At 41.3% G+C, this 20372-nt stretch overlaps 1 protein-coding gene across 1 annotated transcript; it reads left to right on the top strand.

Annotated features, from left to right (window-relative positions):
• Nucleotides 1–5496: 5496 nt before the first annotated feature.
• On the top strand, nt 5497–19588 carry CSTA (cystatin A). The gene is made up of 3 exons (XM_004578272.2): nt 5497–5591; nt 14969–15070; nt 19428–19588. Exons 1-3 carry the CDS (start codon nt 5526–5528, stop codon nt 19557–19559), a joined length of 300 nt encoding a protein of 99 aa, XP_004578329.1. The 5' UTR covers nt 5497–5525; the 3' UTR covers nt 19560–19588.
• Nucleotides 19589–20372: the final 784 nt, after the last annotated feature.

Raw genomic sequence — 20372 nt, forward strand, 5'->3', positions numbered from 1 at the left:
TTTCTGAACAGAGTTGATTTATTTGTTACACTTTTTTTAAATTTATTTTTTTAATTGGAAAGGCAGATGTGCACATAGAAGGAGATACAGAGAGAAATATCTTCCATCTGCTGGTTCACTCCCCAAGTGGCCGCAATGGCCAGAGCTGAGCCAATACGAAGCCAAGAAAAAAGACCACCCCAAAACAAGAAGAGAACAGATTAGTAACACATTCAACAGTGTAGGTGAGCCTCAGGACAAGTCAATGTGAGAAGGAGGCATTGGAGGAATAAACCAGGGGCTGGGAGAATTCTGCTAGTCAGAGAATCTGTCTGTCTCTGCTTTTCAAATAAAAAAAAAATTAGTAAACAGAATTCTTTTTTTTTTATTACAAAGTCAGATATACAGAGAGGAGGAGAAACAGAGAGGAAAATCTTCTGTCCGATGATTCACTCCCCAAGTGAGCACAACGGCCGGTGCTGCACCGATCTGAAGCCAGGATCCAGGAACCTCTTCCGGGTCTCCCACGTGGGTGCAGGGTCCCAATGCATTGGGCCGTCCTCAACTGCTTTCCCAGGCCACAAGCAGGGAGCTGGATGGGAAGTGGAGCTGCCGGGACTAGAACCCAGTGCCCATATGGGATCCCAGGGCGTTCAAGGCAAGGACTTTAGCCTTAGGCCATGCCGCCGGGCCCTAGTAAACAGAATTCTTAAAAGCAATGTATCGCAGCTGTATTTTGCCATTCACCTGAAACTCCACAAGAGAAGAAATTACAGTGACAAAAAAAGACCAAGTTGCTGAGCGTGGGAGGTGAGGGAGGGAGTAGAGTGCAGGCAGCTGAGGACATCCGGGGAAATGGAGCCAGTGTGTATCTGGAGTGTAACCGGGGTCGTACAATGATATTCAGTTACCAAGATCCATCACACTGCACACTAAGAAAGGTGGGGAAGCAGCACTACCTTTGGAAAACTTGGGTATTCTTGGTCTTGCTCTTATCTTGCTTGCTTTCATGAAAGTCTAAACTGCCTACTGCATCAACTCACTGCCGTAAGAATTGTGCAAAGGGGGCCCAGTGTGGCAGCATAGTGGCTAAAGTCCTCGCCTTTGGATCAGCTCAGCTTCAGCAGTTGTGGCTGCTTGGGGAATGAATCAGTTGACAGAAGATCTTCCTCTCTGTCTCTCTTCCTCTCTGTAAATCTGACTTTCCAATAAAAATAAATAAATCTTTTTTTAAAGAATTATGTGAAGACCCAACCAGACTCCTCCTGGCTACCTTCATGGCACATGGCAAACCAGGAGGTAAGGGTGAGTGAGAACAGATCATAGAAAATAGGTTACACTGTAGTTGTTAGGTAAGAGAAACCATTGAAATTTTTGTTTTGTTTTTCTTTTCTCATAAATTTTATTTTTTAATAATGATTACATGGTGGATCATGGTGGGAAGGATTGAGGTTTATGGAAAGTTGGGTGAACTCATTGCTTCCAAATTTGCTATTTGTTCTTGTTGTTTCTAGGGTGAGCAGAGACAAAGAGGGAAACCACTCATGACTTTCCACATGTCCCAGTACCCAGGGATGAGGAACCGCCACCTCATATCAACCCAGAGTCTCTTGGTGGGTACATATTCCGAGGGTTCTGTCCAAGTGGTTTGCATAGTTCTGAAATGCTGCCAATACCACCAATCCGAGGATGATGTCACCCTCCCAATGGCCATTGGCTCCATTCACTGAGATTTTTTGCTGTCATCGTTTGTTTGGGGTTGTTGTCCAGTTAGTTCTGTTCTTCTGCTGCAGTACCAAGTGAGCGGTCATGTTCTCCTTTTACAACAGGGCCTGTGTCCACTGCTCCACCTTTTTCATTAAGCAGGTCATTGAAAATTTTAAACTTTGCCAATACTATTTGTGCTTTGGGAAGATAAAATAGAAAGCCACGAGTAGACAGGTGTATGGTTAAAACAACAACTGACTGCTATCCTCTACTCTGCTCTCAACGTATTTCAGTGCACTTCTGGTCATCAAGGTGGGGCCTATCACCCTCCCACACAGTGCACCCCACAACCACTCACACACCAACAGGGTACCCTACAATTCAGTTGGATTCTGATACTAACCAAAGTTAACATTAGATATCATTGTATAAAGGCAGAATCTTGTAAGATCTCTTCCTCTGCTCCTACCTTCAAACGTTAAAAAACCCAGGATGTATCCCATAGGGACTTCTGACTGATTAGCTGTAATTTGGGCTCTCACATCCCTTCCTTAGGTTTGATAATTTGCTGGGATGGGTCCCAGAGCCCAAGGCACCACATTTATCAGTTTATAATTTAATAAAGGGGTTGATCTCCAAACCCCACAGTTTATTGGTTTTTATGGTGGCTTCATCACAAAAGAAAAATTGATTACTAACTCAGTCTCTATTCCCTCACCCCTTCCTAAGGAATGGAGGTGGGGTGGGGCTGAAAGATCCAAGCTGCTAATCATGGCTTAGTTTTCCTGTTGACCAGAACTCCACCCAAGAGCCCACCAACAATTATCCCAAGAAATTCCAAGAGATTGGAGGCCCAGGATCCAGGGTCAAAGACCAAACATTAGAGCAAAGGATTTTGATAGCATCCCTACTACTCAGCCATATTATAAGGGCTTGGAGAGTTTTGCACCAGGAAATGAAGACGATGATCAATATATTTTTCATTGTAAATCATAATATCAAAGTTGGACCTGGGGGGGGAGGGATTTTGGAGACAGCCAGATTAATTGGCAAGTTGTCATTAGAACAAGGGAAAGGTAATAAGAGCTTGACCCAATGTCATGAAAAATGGACAGGGAGAAATAGGATAGGTGGGACAACCTGTATCATCAGCACTAGCAATGGAGAAAGGACAGAAAAAGGAAGTCAAATGACTGACAGACATTTTTGGGGAGTGAGCAGGAAGATAATTATATTGTTAGTACAATTTGGGAATACAAGAAGACCTAGCTTGATCAAAGAAAGCAATGACAAAAGTACAAAATTATTATTATTGGGCCAAAAAAATCTACCTCTTGGGCCTGGCACAATAGTCTAATGGCTAAATCCTGCCTTGAATCTGCTAGAATTCCATATGGGCACTGGTTCATGTCCTGGCTGCTCCAGCTCCCTGCTTGTGACATGAGAAAGCAGGAGAGTATGTCCCAAGGCCTTGGGACCCTGCATCCATGTGGGAGACCCAAAAGAAGTTCCTGGCTCCTAGCTTCAAATCAGCTCAGCTCCAGCCTTGTGACAACTTGGGGAGTACACCAGTGGATAAAAGATCTTTCTCTCTGTCTCTCCTCTCTGTAAATCTGACTTTCCAATAAAAATAAATGTTTGCCCAAAAAATGAGCAATCATGAATATACTTTAGTGCATGTTTGATCAATTGTATGTTTAATCTAGCAGGTAGAGACAAAAGTAATATTTGCTTTGGAAACAATTTTTACATCTCAAACTATTAAGAATCAGAAGTAAGAGGGAATAGACACATTGAAAAAAAAGGAGATTTGGTTCTTATCCAATCCCCAGGGATACTGGACATGGGTAGTCTGGGCTAGGAAGAAAGAAAGGAGGTGAAAATTAACTGTGACTTCAGTAAAAGGTGCAGACCTGGCTATGGAAGACTTAACTTGGCAAGGCTGCAAGCAGATAAACAGAATCATATAGGACAGCCTAGGATTGTCAGTGGCTAAGGCCAGTGGCTTCTAAAAGCTGAACCGTTCGTATGTGCTATGCTTCTCCACACAGTGTGAAGGCGTCCAGTAAAGAGCCGCCTGCACAGCACCCCCAGATTAGCCAGTAAGATCCACATCTCCAAGGATTTGCTAAGTACCTGCAAAATATAATGAAGCTCCCCTCTGTGTAGTAACACATAGCAATCTCCAAAATGCACCGATAAGGAAAATCAAAATTATAAGAGTTTTTGTAGCAGAGTGCTTTCAAGCAAATATAGGTATATATATATGTATGTTGGCATATATACATATATAACACACATATATATACTCGCATATGTCTACTTGTTCATATATAAAGAGTCTTCAAAAAGTTCACGGAAAAAATTTTAAAAATTAATTTTTTTTAATCATAAATAAAGATTTACAGGGAGAAGAAGAGACAGAGAGAAAGAGCTTCCATTTGCTGGTTTAGTCCCCAAATAGCCATAACAGCTAGAGCTGAGCAGATTCGAAGCCAGGAGCTTCTTCTAGGTCTCACACATGGATGCAGGTCCCAAGGACTTAGGCCATCCTCTGCTGCTTTACCAGGCCATAAGCAGGGAGCTGGATTGGAAGTGAATCTGCCAGAACATGAACTGGCCTCATATGGGATGCTGCTGCTTGCAGGAAGGGGATTAGCCTGTTGAGCCACCGTGTTCAGCCATGAGTATTACTTTTTAATCCCATTTTCACAACAACATGTTGAAATGCCCTGTGTGGGTGTTCATGGCTAGTTATTTATGTATCTGTGTGTGTGGATAACATCTCTGTAGCATACGTAAGGAGACAGTGGTGTCTGGAGAATAGAGAGGCAGACAAGGACTAGGACATTCAACAAAATAACATGAATAAGCATTCAGTCAGCACAGCAATTTTGCTTCTAGATAATTGCCTACAGAAGCCCTCACCCATATATAAAAGAAAAAAATGTAATATTGTGTATATGGATAAAATACTAGAAAGAACCAAATGTCCATCAACAGTCACAGACAGAATAAACAGACCTAGCAGAGAACAGCACACAGCAGCTAAAGGCCACGAGCTGGACACCCACAAAAAAGTCTAAAACTCGGCTGTCAGAACCCAGACTCCCATTGTCATCATCCTCTGGGGTGGGGGCGGAGTTAGGTGGGACCGGATCAGGAAGTTCCCTCCATGGCTGCAATGGATTATTTTTCAAAACATCTACAAAAGAAGGACAGGAACAAAGCATCTAAACTGCTACAAGATTCAATGCCACGTGACAGAAATATGGGCATCTGCTTAATCTTTGTATTTTTCTGTGTTTTGAAAGTTTCTAGACATTCAAGTACACAGAGAAGCTCATTCAGAGAGGTGATCATTCTTTTGTTTTTTTTTATAAAGTGAATTCTACACAGTCTTAGCGTTCTCCAAAAGTATTCCTTGTGAAACAATAAAGTTTTGCAGTGGAGGTCTTAAACAGGTGGGTGTGGTTTCAGGTTTCATACTTCAGACTACACAACAGGAGGAAACCAGGGGCCAAGGGAATGCAGGGACTTTTGATGCTGATCTGTGCTAGTCAGGCACATCCGCTTGCTCATCCCCCAGTCCTGCCTTAGTTCTTCCAAATTCCACTCCCACTCCCACTCCCATGTTCTGTTGAAGAAGCAACAAGATTTGCCCTGAAGCAAGTCACTTCCTTTGCTTCTTCAACTTCATAGAATAAAACGGGTGCGTAACTTCCTTTGGTCTTCCTTTAAAGGCGGAGCTTGGGAACACCTTTAAAAAACTCTGGACTCCACCTCACCCAACCACTTGGGTTCCAGCAAGCTGTTCAGCAAACAAGCAATTAGCCAAAATGATACCTGGAGGCTTAACTGATGCCAAACCTGCCACTCCAGAAATCCAGGAGATGGTTAACAAGGTAAGGAAAATTCAACTATAAGATCTTGTTTCACGGGTTGGCCTTGTGGGTGAATACAAAAGCCAGAACACTGGGAAATGTGTGGTTTTGTTTGGGTTTTCTTACAACGATACTTGGGAGACTGAGCTTTTCTGATGGAACCTTGTGAGAGTGACCTTAAGTTAGTCACATCCCTTCTCAGACCTCAGTTTCCCCCATTTGAAAAGGAAGAATTTGTACTGGGTCATCTCTAAGGCTGGAAAATGTGTGGTTCTAGAATTATTAATTTAATTTCAGATAAAAGCTTTCAGAATCTCATGGAACCAACATGTAATTTAAGTCTAAGGTTGTTAGCTACAGGAATGATGGAAACTGTGCTCTTCGGGGAGATTTATTTGATTGGGAGTTATATTATAAAGGCAATCCACTTACATACATGCTGCAAATCTGCTTTAGTCTTGTAATATTTACAAGGTGGTCAAACTAGAAGAGAAGTGATAGTCTAAGCTGCTTCTGAGATGTTCTAGGCAGACAGATTAATTGTGGGAAAAGCAGAACTTAAGGTCTTTTGCAAGCTGATACTCTACTAACTGCTGTCTTAGGAGCTATCACGCATATCATGAAAAGCTATTACAGTTCATATTTTGTGAAAGAAAAATAATATCAATTGTTAACAGGCTTGTAATTTGTTGCTTATAGTGTTCCTTCTTTTCTCTCTCTTGGAGAATCTTTTTGTGATACTGTTTGAAAACAAGATGGAGGTGGAAGGAATGGGAACCTTGGGATTCCTGGGATTCTACGGTTCCTTCTTTGGGGCTAAATATTTTCCTTTCAAGAGATGTTGCCTGTTTGTTTTTCTGTAAATACCTTGGAGAGTTCCCTTACTTGGAGAAGATATTAGCTCATCAATAAGTTCATTTGAATCCACACATCAGGTCAGGGATCTCTGTCTTGACTGTGGGCAGGAATCACCTGCCGGTCTTGATAAAGAGCAATTCTGTCTGAGTCTGAGTGGCCTAAGATTGCGTTTCTGCATACGGCAGCTGCTAAACTTGAATTCTCATGCTACAGGACCTGTAATACGTGTTGTTCTCCAAGGCCTAATGGAGATGAGGCTTTTAAAAACCAGGGGGCCAAAATGAAAGTACCCTGCTGATCCCAAAACTGCGAGCATGAGATGAGACAACATGCATTAGAAAGGATTACATAGGTCAGGCATCATAATAAATTTTTTTCAAATTTTTGCCTGCAGTCAACTCTGACCCTGAAAAAACTAATCAGACTTGCCAGCAATTTGGAGCTACAAAGGGACAGGGAAAAACAGGCAGTGGAACTATTGATGATCAGAAGGTTTAAGAGTGTTTTTATTTAAAAAAAAAAAAACTGTCAATCTGGTTAACAAGAATAATCATTCTGTTTTCCAATAAGAAGCTACTGCAATGTCTTGCATTGTTAATAACACCTACCTGTTTGCTTCATGTTAAATTCTAAAACTGATTTGAATGTGTGTTTTTTGCTGTGTGGTCACAGGCTGCAACTTTGTCAGATGGTTGTAATGAGAGATGAGTACTAACAGGCTACTTCACCCCCAGAAAGATGCTATACCATTTTAAAAAGCCTTGACTTCCATTTAACCTCTCATTTGATCTTCATAACCCCTGGGGCAGACCGGGAAGATATTATGTCCAATTTCAGATGATGAAACGAAGATTTAAAGAGGTTAGGCTCACTTAGCCCACCTCCAGACTTTTGACTTTCAGCCCTTTTCACCACACAGCAGGTGAATATGGAGAAACCTGGTGAGGGTAGGAAAATTTAACTGAATGACTAGAGAGAGTGTGGCCAACTCATTTGCTCTAGGCAAGCCCCAGCCTCACACTCAAACCCCATGTGAGAAGTGCATGTTGACCAATTGCTTCCTGGTAGATGTATTTCTGGAGTATCTGCTACCTGTTATGTATTATACAAGGTGCATAGGGGAGACAGCCTCCACCTTCAAGCAACTCATCGACTTGGCAAAGTCAAGATAACTGGAGATAATCTAAAGCAATAGCCAATTATGTGCTTTTTCATAATCATAGGTTGTGGAGCAGAAAGGGCATTTGAGTTTGCTCATCCACTCTGCATCCTTTCAGTATTGCTATGCAGCACTTCAGTTCCCCCCATGCCCACTGCCTGGATATCTTTCACCCGCGCTTTCTAGAGGGATAGAGCCTTAGGGTCATTCCCTGTGAAGTGCTGTAAGTCAGAGGCCAAGAAATCAGTAATAGCTTAGGAAGCACTTCATAGCTTAGGAAGCACTTTCACATTAATTAAACCATTTATTTCCCTACAAACAACCCCATAGGGCAGGCATTCTTTTAAACACTGTGTAGGTGAGGAGATGCTACAACTGGTTAGGTCCCCACATAGGGCTAAGCAAATTTGCTTATCTAACATGATTTGTTGGGGTCCTAGGAAGACTTCTACCACCAATTCTTTACTTTGTAGTTTATCCTTTTGGCTTTTAAATATATTTCTATTTTTCTAATTACCTGTAAAAATAAAAATATTTTGGGGAGAGTGGGTATGTGGATTGGCAGATACAACATTGATCAGCATCCCTTCTAGTCTTGGCTCCAGTTCCTCATTGCAGCTCCTCTGCTAAAGCAGACCCTGAGAAGTAGCAGGGGATAGTCCAAGTAACGGGTTCTTGCCATTCACCTAGGGCATCAGGTTGATGCCAGACCGCTGGCTTCAGCTCCCCAATCATTACCTTCATCCTGGGCATTTGGGAGGAAACCAGCAGATAGAAGTTCACCTATACCTTTTCTTTCTCACACCCTTCCTCTCTCCCCCTCTCTGTGTGTCTCTCAAATACATTTTGAATAGGAAATTTTACTGCAAATGTTCATAAAGAAGCAGATGCTTATCAACTTTCTCTGCCTTTATATAGGAACTTCCTTGTGGAATGTCCCCAAAGAAAGCCCCCCCCCCATTACAAAGAGAGGGAAAGTGTCAAAGAGAGGTAATGCCTGCATGTTCAAGGAGTTTGGAATCTAAGTGAAAAGGCAATGCTGGATGAGATCAAAAAGAAAAGAAATGGAAAAAAAAAGTGTGAACATTTTTGAGGGTAAAAGACGAGAGTGTCCACACTCAGTAGGAGACAAGCTGGATGTGTGGTTGTGATTTCAGACACCAAAGGCAGCTACAGGCACTTAGATTCCAGACTGAACTTAGAAGAAACTCCCTCTTCCAAGACTGTGTTAGTTGAGGCCATTGCTACATCTCTTTCCTATTTGAAGAGACACCTTGTCACAAAGGGAAAGAGCTATGGAAGGCCTTTCCATTCAGAAGATATTGGTGATGCAAACAGCACAGTCTGAATTGCCATGGAGGTGAAGACGGATATAACCTGATCGATCCCTGCCTTCCAGAAAATTTGCAAAACCCATAAAAAATGAACAAATAAAGAGCCATTCACAGGACACCATTCAAGAAAAGCCTAAGTATGTGCAGTGAAGGCCAATTAAATGAGTGGCCCCAAGAGCAAAAGGCTATGGGTCATTACTGTTGATCCATTATCTTACAGCCCACATAAATACCCATTGGATGGGAATCCTGAGTATGTCTATGTGAAGAAATGTTATTTCAATCATTATTTTTAGAAATAAGGTCTATGACACACGCATCCAAGCATGCATGTACACACACACACACGCCTCCACCATAAAGCTGATTTGCTGAACATCATTCTTGGCAAACACACATACAATGTGATTTTGTTGGCCAAGACACTACACAAACACCACATCTGCATACCATGCAGGACACACCCTGGAGCTTAGCATGACATGGCTGTCACTCATTCCATCCACAAATGTGTGTCGCCCTCTCTTAACCGCAGCTGTCACCTTTCCCGTTGCCCCACGCCCAGAAAACCTGCTATTCAGCTGCATCAGAATTGGTAAGCTCTTACACTTCCATCTCAATCAGGACATGCCAAGGCCCACTCAGCGCCTTGGGCCTCATGACACATGGTACACACGCTCCTCCACCCTGGTTCCATGACTCGGAGCCCCTGGCCTTGCAAGCCTCAGAGATCACCCCCATCTGTCAGCATACCCTCTCCAGCTTCTGCTCCAGGGACAGCTCTGCTCAAGGAAGACATGGAACCACAGCAAACTCAGCCATCACAAATCTACAGATTAATACCAAGCAACCGCAACAGGCCCTGTAGCTATCACAACACCCTGTTAATCACACATGTTGGAACTTTACAAGAAACCCTACAGAGGTGGACCTGTGGCTCCTCTCCCCTCCATTCCTCCATCTCTCCCATACTCCAGGGTCCCTCCAACAGGGTTGCTCACTTCTGACTCTTCTTAGAAGATTGCAGAGCTCTGGGAAGAAATGGTTCCATTTGTCTTGGCTTTTCCTCCAATCTTAGACTCTACCCTCCTGTCTACAGCCAGCGTTTCCTCTCCTCAGAAGCTTCATTTCTTGCACTTTAAAGACCTCACCCTACACTTTCCTCTTCCTTCAAAACACTGTCATATGACAAATGTCTACAAGTACCTTACTGTCCATTATATTATTGCCTAAACTCTCCTGTATTTTTCTGTTAAAAAAAAAAAAAAGCTCCCAAAGATGGCTTTTTCACATTGCCACCCTATCGTCTACCCTTTCTCTATGAAAGTATGCACAGCCTCCAAGTTTCGGCAGAATGATGAGATTCAGGGAGATGCCAGGAGGTGCCAGGCGACTCAAATCCTCAAATCCCAGGGGACTAACAACCCACCAAGCCATGCTGTATACCAACCAGAAAGGTCTCAACAGCTCTGGGGTCAATGGACGTTTTTCCCAAGGTGCTCCTCCCTAGCAGCCTCCCATTCTTGACTGGGGATGAAATAACAAGCCCACACTGTTCCCTGCAACTCCTCAGCCAGCCACATCATGTCTGAGAAAGGTATGTGCCAAGTGCATGCAGCGCAAGGTGTGTTGGTTCAGCATCAGGCTCTGGCCACCATTCCTGTCTGTCTTCCTCTTCCAGTGCCCATCCTGATGGGCTTTCAGCACCAAGCAAGCTGCTGAAACTCTAAGTTTCACTGCACCTCTACCCTGCTCCCAGTTCAAATCTCATCACCCAGGTCCACAGCCTCTAGCATTCAACAATGGAAATCTGTTTGGTGGGAGAGGGTGAGGAAACTGTGAGTGGTCCAGTGAACCAGAAATCAAGGCACCATCTGACAGGTGCTCATGTTCTTAAGGGAAACAAACAGGAACACTTGAAATCAGTTCTCTCATGGGAAATGTTGGGCTTGTGACATTGTATAGATGTAGTGGAAAGTTAAAGATTTGGCTCTAGATTGACATATGTCTTGTTAGAGTTATAAGTCAGTTTAGACTTCCCAAAAAAAAGCCAGGTTCAGCAAAATTATGCTTCAACGCTATAAAATGCTAAATATTATAATGAAAATAGACACGAGACAACTGAACAGTAATCTATAGCCATTTTAAGATGTATAGAACCCGGTTGTATATAAACTAAAATTAAAATGTCAATGAAGTAGTCACAGGATGTGGTTAAAATTTGCATTTTTTTTCTTTAACATATTGGTTACTCAATACTATGTCAATTAATTCCATTACATTATAAATTGTTGTTGATGTTATGCTGGGGCTTTTAATTGATCAGGATGATACTCTGCCGCAACAGGCCCTGGAGGGTCTCCCCAACAAGCCATTGAACTTATCTGGACAATAAGATGCTAGACTCTATGTTTGGTATATGCTTGCAATGAAAGAATCTCAACTGAATTTAAACTGTGGTTATGCAACAACGTGGAGGAATCCACCATGGAGGGAGGGTTTGGGGAGGGGTGGGGGGAATCCCAGTGCCTGTAAAACTGTGTCACATAATGCAATGTAATTAATAAAAAAAAAAGATTTGGCTCTAGAAATAAAAACTTAGGATGAATATTAAAAATAAATATGACCATCTGATGTTGTCTGTACCAGCAATGTCAGAGCACACTTAAATAATATACTGTGGGAATTATAACTCCTTGTGAAAGACTATACTATCGTAACAATATAGGGAAAATCAGTCAATGGGTGGGAATTTGGAGGGGGTACCCCAGACTTTATGGAATTGTACCATAAAATTCAAAATAAAAATTTTTTTTTATTATTATTATTTAACTTCATTAATTACATTGTATTATGTGACACAGTTACATAGATACTTGGGTTCTCCCACCCCTCCCCAAACCCTCCCACCATGGTGGATTCCTCCACCTTGTTGCATAACCACAGCTCAAGTTCAGTTGAGATTCCCCCATTGCAAGCATATACCAAACATAGAGTCCAGCATCTTATTGTCCAGTCAAGTTCAACGGCTTCTTAGGTATACCCTCTCTGGTCTGAAGACAGAGCTAGCAGAGTATTATCCCAGTCAATTGAAAGCTCCAACATACCATCAGCAAAAATTTACATCATTATGGAATTAATTGACATAGTAATGAGTAACCAATATGTTAAAAGTAAATGCGAGTTCCCAGCCACCTTCTGTGACCACCTCACCTATACTTCAATTTAGTTTATACACAACATATAACATTCAAAACATAACATGTTATACATAACATCATATCATCTTAAATTAAGGCAAACATGTGGTATTTAACCTTAAAAAAGAAAAAATATGACCAAGAAACAGAGCACCAGAAGATATATCAAATACTTATTTTATCATGTAAGGAATTTAAAATTGACTATGATAAGTAATTTTTTTAGCCAGCCATGCTGTCCTCAGGAGCCTCTTTTGTAAAGTAAGGCTGAGCTGAATCAGTTCTGAGAAAGTGCAGAGTGAGCCCTTTCCACTCAGTTCCTAACTCACCCGGTGCCTGGCTGGTTCCCTCTCCTGCAGTAGCTCAAGACAGGTGGAGCTGGGAGGGCCTGAGACAGGAGCCTCTGTCCTCCCTCGGTTTCTCTGTACACAGAAGGACTGAGAGACTGGGACAGGGTGGTGGCAGGGAGGGCACAACCCAGAAAGAGAAAGCCCAAGAGAGGATTCAACCTGCACGTTGCCAAAAACATCAACAATGTTTTGGAGGGTAGAAAAAAAGATTAAGTATCTAGATAAGACCTGAGCATACAGAGGGGACAGTTGAAGCCAGAAGCCAACAGATTCTCGCTGCAGAAAGTTTAAAACAGCTTGTGCGTTAGCAAGCCCAGAAATGCCAAAGGCAAAAGTGAGGCATAGTTCCAATCAGGGGGGTTGATGGGAGATTTGTATAAGGAACCAATTGGATCTCTCAGCTCCTTCCCTCTCACTACGTTCCAACTGGGAAATGCCTGCACAATCCCAAGATCTATCATTAGCAGAACTGACTGGGAGAAAGTGTGGCCGATGCTGACCTACCAGACCCAGTGGAGAGTGGGAAGGAGGGCCAGCACTGAAACCCACTACGTTCAGTAAAACTTTACAGATTACATGTGAAGCTGTAGCTCCCTCCTCCTGCCTGGTCTGGGAATACTGGCCTCTAAACTCATCTTCTCTTGGGGTAGACAGAAAGATGACTCTCTGAAGGCCTGCACACCTCAAACCTGGGCCCTGTAGACATGTTGCTTTGCATGGCCAAAGGGAATCTGCATGAAAGAAACCTAAGGTGGGAAGATTATCCTGGATGATCCAGGTGCACGAATGTGATCACAAGCTCTTTGTAAGAAGTGTGCATTTGGCTGCACACTGGGTTATAAGTTAGTGTTCATGGAGATTAGAAATTCTAATATTGTTTTATATGCTTACTGGATCTGAACAAATAAGCCAGTATATTGCGGATACTAAGCCAGGCTTCTTTCCTGGAGTTTAAGAAGGAAGTTACAAGAAGGAAAAAAACAAAGCAAGTGAATCTGGACAGATTTTAATCACAAGAATATACATATATTATATATGATAGGCATAAAGTATATTAATGCATACATGTAACTGTGTAACATATATGAGCACACGTATGCATAACAATATACAAACTAAAACTGTGCACATGGGTGTATAGATACATGCATTCCATCGCTCTCTCTACCAAACGACCCATCCAATAACATTGAGAGGACACAGAACTCAGATCTGGGGTCCTAAATGCCATTTTTCAAAACAAAACCAACACCTCTCGGAAGACTAGTTCATTCCCGGCTAGAGGTAGGGAAATTTCAAAATAAGCCTGGAAAGTTTTGCAGTTCCAGAAACTGAGTCAGTCCCGTGAAATGACAGGAGCATGTTGAAACGACAACTGGCACCTGCTCAAAGGCCAAATATAGGAAGTTTTGAACACCAAAATAAGCAGCAATGAATCGTAACCTACAGATTACAAGAAATACCAGTGAGTCATAGTAACAAATAACTGAATAAACAAACAGGGAGTGCATAAAGGTCTTCCTTATTTTCAATTAAATGTAGAAGGAATTACAGAAAATTTTAAAATTTACCATTTGGCAGAAAACATTTTTCCTAGACAAGACTCATTCACAGATGCTGTAATTAGTCAATGAGGGAATGATGAAGCAGGATAGTTGCATTAATTGCCAAAGAGAAGACACAGTGACCATACAACGGAGATAGTCAGCAGACAGCCTTACTCAGTAAACTCATCAAACAGGGCCAGCTACAGAATGCGTAGCCCCCGCAAGGACATACTAGGAGCGCATCACTCCTGTGCTGTCCTTACCAAAAGCCTCTCATATTATCATAAAATCAGACAAATCCAAAGGGAGACACCTGCTGCAAACGAGCAGGCCAGTGCTTTTTCAAAGCATTCATTCAGGTTGTGAACAGCAAAAGTTAGGAATTAACTGTGAACGGAGGAGATCAAGATTAATGTGGGAGCCTAGATGGGCTCCTCGACCAGAAAAGTGACATTTTTTGGAGACAACTGGTAAAATCCTAGTAAGACGGATAGTCTACTTGATAGTACATACTAGACCATGTTTAATTTCCCAGTTCGGGCTGTTACTGTATGAATGCTATAAGGAGATTCAGCATACTATTTTTGCAACTTAAAAATTATTTCCAAAAGCTTAAATAGTAAGTAATGCTCTTCTGGGTTTTTTTTTAACTAATCAAACATGATTGTTAGAAGCTGTACATGACTGTTAAAGCATCAACAGTCAAAATTTTACTAGTTTGCCTTGCCATATTGACTCGATGTATAGCCAGTCCCAATATAACAAAATTTGACTGTTTAATCCATTTTGCTTTCTTAGAACAGGTATTTTTGTTGAAATATTTAAAAGAGCCACAGATCTCATTTCCATTTTGTAGGACATTTAGGAGCATGAGATTCTGATATTTGTAGATCACATAAATGGAGTTCAATATAACTTTGATAATTTGCTTCCTCTTTTCTCTTTTTAAGTTTAAATCACAGCTGGAAGAAGAAACGAATGAACGTTATGAACAATTTGAAGCTGTGGAGTACAAAACTCAAGTAGTTGCTGGAACAAATTACTACATCAAGGTCAGACTTCCATATACACTTTAAACTAAAAGATACTGTGTCTATAATTCGATGTGAAGCTCCCTGTTTCCACTTCTCCATAATTTATTTCTTTTGAATGTCCTAAAACTAAGATGCCTACTGTAATAACTTTTGAGTGGTAAACTCCCAAGCTCACTAGATGATATGATATTAATACTGTCTTTTTCTTGTGAATTTAAGAAGCATTCTTACATTGATTATTAACTCAATTAACGGGAATTGTATAAAGAAAGATGTCTCATTTGGTCTGTGACTGTGGCTGCTTTGTATGTAAGATGGAAGCAGAGTTTCACAACTTCCTAAAGGCATGGGGATGCTCCAGGTGGCATCCTGAGGCTTTTTCCACCTCAAGCTTTATGAGTCTCAAGACTAACTGAATGCAAGTAATGACTTGATTTGCATTTGGAGAAAATAATGTCTTATTTTTTTTTACTTTATCTATTTGAAAGAGAAACATAGAGGCAGATATAGTTAGACACAGAGAGAACTATCCTCTGGGTCACAGAGGCAGGGATGGGCTGGGCTGAAGCCGAGACTCAGGGTAGGTCTCCAACACGAGTGGCAGAGACCCCCAGTCCTTGAGGCATCCCCTGCTGCCTCCCAGAGTGCACATTAGCAGGAAGCTGGAACTGGAAGCAGAACCCTGATACAGGATGCTGGCATCCAAAGCATCATCCTAGCTGCTGCACCTAATGCTGGCCTCTGGCCTTGTCCTTTATATCAACTTAACTACTTTTGCAACTCGAGTCAACTCAACTGTAGCAATAAAGTAGTGAATTATTTTAAATAAATATTAATTTATAGCAATTTAAAAATAAATCATGCACTGACATATCCTAATGGAAGACAACACTTTTGATTTTTTTAAAAGGGAATCCAACAAGTCTATCATAGGCCCTTGAGAGACAATTTTTTCTTAAGTATTAAAAAGATTATCACCCTTGGGCTTGGCACTGTGGCCTAGTGGCTAAGGTCCTCGCCTTGATCCCATATGGCCGCTGGTTCTAATCCCGGCAGCTCCACTTCCTCTCTATCTCTCCTCCTCTCAGTATATCTGACTTTGTAATAAAAATAAAATAAATCTTAAAAAAAAAAAAAGATTATCACCCTCATTTTTTAAAAATATCATATATTCAAGTGTATACACGTAATCCAGTGGATGATGGCATGGTTTACTTTACTTCTTTTAAATAATTAACTGCAGGCACAGCACAGTAGCCTAGTGGCTAAAGTCCTTGCCTTGCATGCGCCAGGATCCCATATGGGTGCCAGTTCATATCCCAGCTGCTCCACTTCCCTTCCAGTTCCCTGCTTATGGCCTGTGAAGGCAGTCAAGGACAGTCCAAAGCCTTGGGATCCAGCACCCATGTGGGAGACCCAGAAGAAGCTCCCTGGCTCCAGGCTTCAGATCAGCTCAGCTCCAACTGTTTCAGTCACTTGGGGAATGAAGCAGTGCATGGAAGAGCTTTCTCCGTATCTCCTCTCTGTAAATCTTCCTTTCCAATATAAACAAATAGATAAATACTTAAGACAAAAAAATTTTATGCGTGTTTTCAGCACAAAAACAAAGTAAGTGGGGGCAAGCTGGCTCAGCATATGGAAGTTCTAGCTCTGCGAATGGGTCAGCCCAGCCCTGCTCAGTTGACTCTTCCTGTCCATATCAAGCCTTGGTGAGACACATGTGACCCACCAACTATTCTGAGAGACCAATTGCATTGTTTCCTCCTTTCCCAACTTGCTTTTCCACACAGCAAGATCACTTCCAGGTAAAAGTGTTTCTGAAAAATAGAAATTTACAATGCCATGAAGTTAAATAACATGTTACTAGATATGACAGTCTCCATTACACAGCTACTATACATCCCCTTAAATGAAAAGCCACAAAACACAATCAACATCAGGAAGAAAAAAGAAATTAACAACACCAAGAAGTTAAAGAACGAACCTGCTACTAAATGACTAATGTGTAGCTGAAGAGATGAAAATCAAGAACCTTCTTGAAGAAAATGATGCTACTCTATGATCTACGAGTCATTGAATGATTTAATCAGAAGAAAGTGTTTTGAAGAGATGAAACTAACCGAAAACATCAAATCCCATGAGATACAGTTTCTGCTGATTTTTGTTGAAGTATGTCTCTTCTAGACAACAAATAAATTAGTTTTGTTTTTTAATCCAGTCTGCTAATCTATGATGTTTGATTGAGCTTAAGCCATTTACATTCAGGGTTAATATGTATGGGTGGTATTTTGGTACTGTCACTTTAGGAATGGGTTGTTCATTGGTTTAGTCTTCTGTTGTCATTTTACTGGGATGTTCTTCACATTTGCCTTTGGTTTTGTTTGGTGCTATTCCTCTTCTCTGTCAAGATTTTGTATTATGATTTTTCATTTGAGGGTATATGTATAATAGCTGTGAAACAGAGACTAACATCCAGATGTGAGGATACAATGCAATATGCATTTCTACTTCCAGACAAAGATGGACTTACAATGAAACTTTACTATATCTTGACAATAGGATGCTGGACTCTGCCATTGTCCATGCCCGCAATGACGGACATATGACTGTGTATGAAGAACTCTACTTTAGTAATGATATAGAAGAACTAGGCGGGGGTGGGTAATTGGGGCTGGGATAAGGGAAATACCAGCAGCCTATGGAACTGTATCATAAAATAATAATAATAATAATAAGAAGAAGAAGAAGAAGAAGAAGAAGAAGAAGAAGTAGAAGTAGTAAAAAAAAAAAAAAGTGATTCTGTCCAAAGAAACAGCCCACCAAAACTGGGACCAGTTTAGTAACGTTCCCTTCTCTCTCCTTCCCTCCCACTTTACCTTCCCTTCCCCTGCTTTCTAATTTCTCCCACTGGTTTGCAGCCACTAGCCCCAGCTGCTCCCTTGCTTTCTGGCTGTCTGGGCCCTGATGTCTTTGCCCTGTGCCTCTCTGTTGATTTCAGGCCTTGCTAGTGACTTGAACTTCTCTTATGGATCTTGACTAAATGCCAGGAGGCAAGGTGGTAGAGGAAGGAACACAGGCTTTGGTGTTCCAACAGTCCTGGTTTTGAGTTTCAGTCTTTGAATTTTTCTATTAGAACCTGTGTGATTAAAGTTCCTGCTCTTCTCTGAGTCTCAACTGCCTCATCTGCACAATGGGTATAATAAGCGGCTTTACAGGGTGTGGCGAGGAATGCAAAAGAACTCACAGTGTATCAGGCATTGTTCTAAAGGTCTGAGCTGGGCATGTACCAGCTCGTTTAATCCTCACAAATCATCTATAGGTGTCATCGCGTAACTTATATTATTAAGAAGCAGAAGCCCAAAGGAAATGAAGTAACTAGCAAAGCTACAGACATGTAGGAGGGAGTTTCAAAATATTTGGGAAACATATTTAGGAAAAACCTGTGGATGGATTTCACAATTCTCTCATATCGAAATAAGCTTACCTTTTATTTCTAGTTTTCTACGAACCTTTCGAAGTCTGTGGTCAGAGCAGAACCAAGCTTTGGATCTAGCGAATCTAAGGATCTTCCTACTGACTGTGCTGCCTCTAGTCCAGTTTGTAAAAATGATGCCCTGTTCAGGTGCAAAACAGGAGCTTTTACACAGTTCCATTTGGTACCAAAAGTGCTCATTTAGTGTATGGCTCATAGCTAACATTTCACAAAGGGAATTTGCTATACAACATCAAAGGATGATAGCTACTGTAAGACAAAAACTTTTATCTCCAACAAGAACCCAAACAGAAATTCTTACCATAAATATCCCAAGCCCTGGATAAGGGACAGTGATGCCCTTCTGCCTTCCCCACCCATGACTTCCCAACCAAAACCAAAGGTGGCCTTCCACCTCCTACCAGCAAGACTTGGTGAACTAGGTTCAGATGCAGCTCAGATTTGCTAAGGCAATTCTGATTCTCCTCTCTTGTTAGCAAACCATGTGGCAAAGAGTGTTCCAATTGAGGAGTCAGAAAACCGAGTCCCCAAAAACACGGGCTGACAAAACAGCAAGTTGTTTTCTTGCTCTGCACATCTTCGAAAAACAGAACATGATCTTGGGCTACCCTTTGTGCTAGATTATAATAACGATTACAATAATAATTATTATTACTACACACACACACACAATGAACGTGGGACCTGGTGCTTCTTGCTGTGCCATTAACCTGCCATTTAGCTCATAAATTAAGGCAGTGGGTTTATGAAAGCAGAGCCTAAGTACACAGCCCAGAGGCTAGAAATGTTGTTCTGGTGAAATTTTCATAAACCTGCAGACCACTGCTTTGTTACAGAACTGTATGAATAAAAATCTCCTTTTTATTTTTTTATGCCTTTCAGGTAAGAGTAGGTGAAGATCGTTATATTCACATGAAAATTTTCAAAAGCCTTCCTGGACGAAATCAGGATTTGGTGCTTTCTGCATACCAGACAGACAAAAGCAAGAATGACGAGCTGATTGGCTTTCAGTAGCATGTTCCCAAAGTGGTTTGATTCCTTCCGCTGGCTACTGATGAATGATCCTTGAGAATATATATATATATATATATATATATGTAATCGTCAATAAAGAAGTATTCCTCTTCCAACATATTATTTTGTCCATTATTATTAATTTATTATCATAGGTAGAGATTACCTTTTTTTTTTGAAACTGCTCTTCTTTCTTTGTGTCAATGGGAAATCTTAGAAAAGTCAAACCATATGCAAGGGGCTCAAAGACAGTACTCACAGCACCCCACCAACGGCATGTTCCAACTTGCTGCAGTTCCTAAGAACACAATCAATCCGTCTCTCCCCTCACATTTCCAAATGAAAACAGGTATTTAACCAAATATACTTTTATTCTGAATGTTAAAACAAAAACTAGGAACAGCTAAGTTTAACAAATTTGACTTGAGCAAGAAAAAGCTCCAAGGAACCAGGCAACATTCCAGACTAGAGAAGATTTCCACCCACCCCACACAAGGGTTACATTTATAGTCAGAGAAGAGCAAGCGACACACAGAAACAACCTACCTGTAGCCGGCAATTGCCTTATAAGGACATGGTATGATCAGCTGGTAGTCTATGATTGGCTGCTTTGGTTGAGACTCAGTCGCTTGGTTACAAAGGAATATGCTTAAATTAGATTATAGCACCTTTACACAAGTTTGGCTGCAGTTCACTATGTAGGGAGGATGTTTTGGGTCAATTCATTGGTCAAGTAGAGAGGACACTTTAAGCCATATTTAATTTTAGTTCACCAAAAAATTATTTTAAACTTATGGGACAATTGCCAAAAGG

The sequence above is a fragment of the Ochotona princeps genome, chromosome 3, assembly GCF_030435755.1.
Source record: "Ochotona princeps isolate mOchPri1 chromosome 3, mOchPri1.hap1, whole genome shotgun sequence".
NCBI classification, from domain to species: Eukaryota; Metazoa; Chordata; class Mammalia; order Lagomorpha; family Ochotonidae; genus Ochotona; species Ochotona princeps.

What these genes read in the sequence shown, in the direction of transcription:
- CSTA (XM_004578272.2), top strand. Translation starts at nt 5,526, where the DNA reads ATGATACCTGGAGGCTTAACTGATGCCAAACCTGCCACTCCAGAAATC. An exon ending in TCCAGGAGATGGTTAACAAG is followed by an intron (nt 5,592 to 14,968) that starts GTAAGGAAAATT and finishes TCTCTTTTTAAG; the next exon opens with TTTAAATCACAGCTGGAAGA. An exon ending in GAACAAATTACTACATCAAG is followed by an intron (nt 15,071 to 19,427) that starts GTCAGACTTCCA and finishes TATGCCTTTCAG; the next exon opens with GTAAGAGTAGGTGAAGATCG.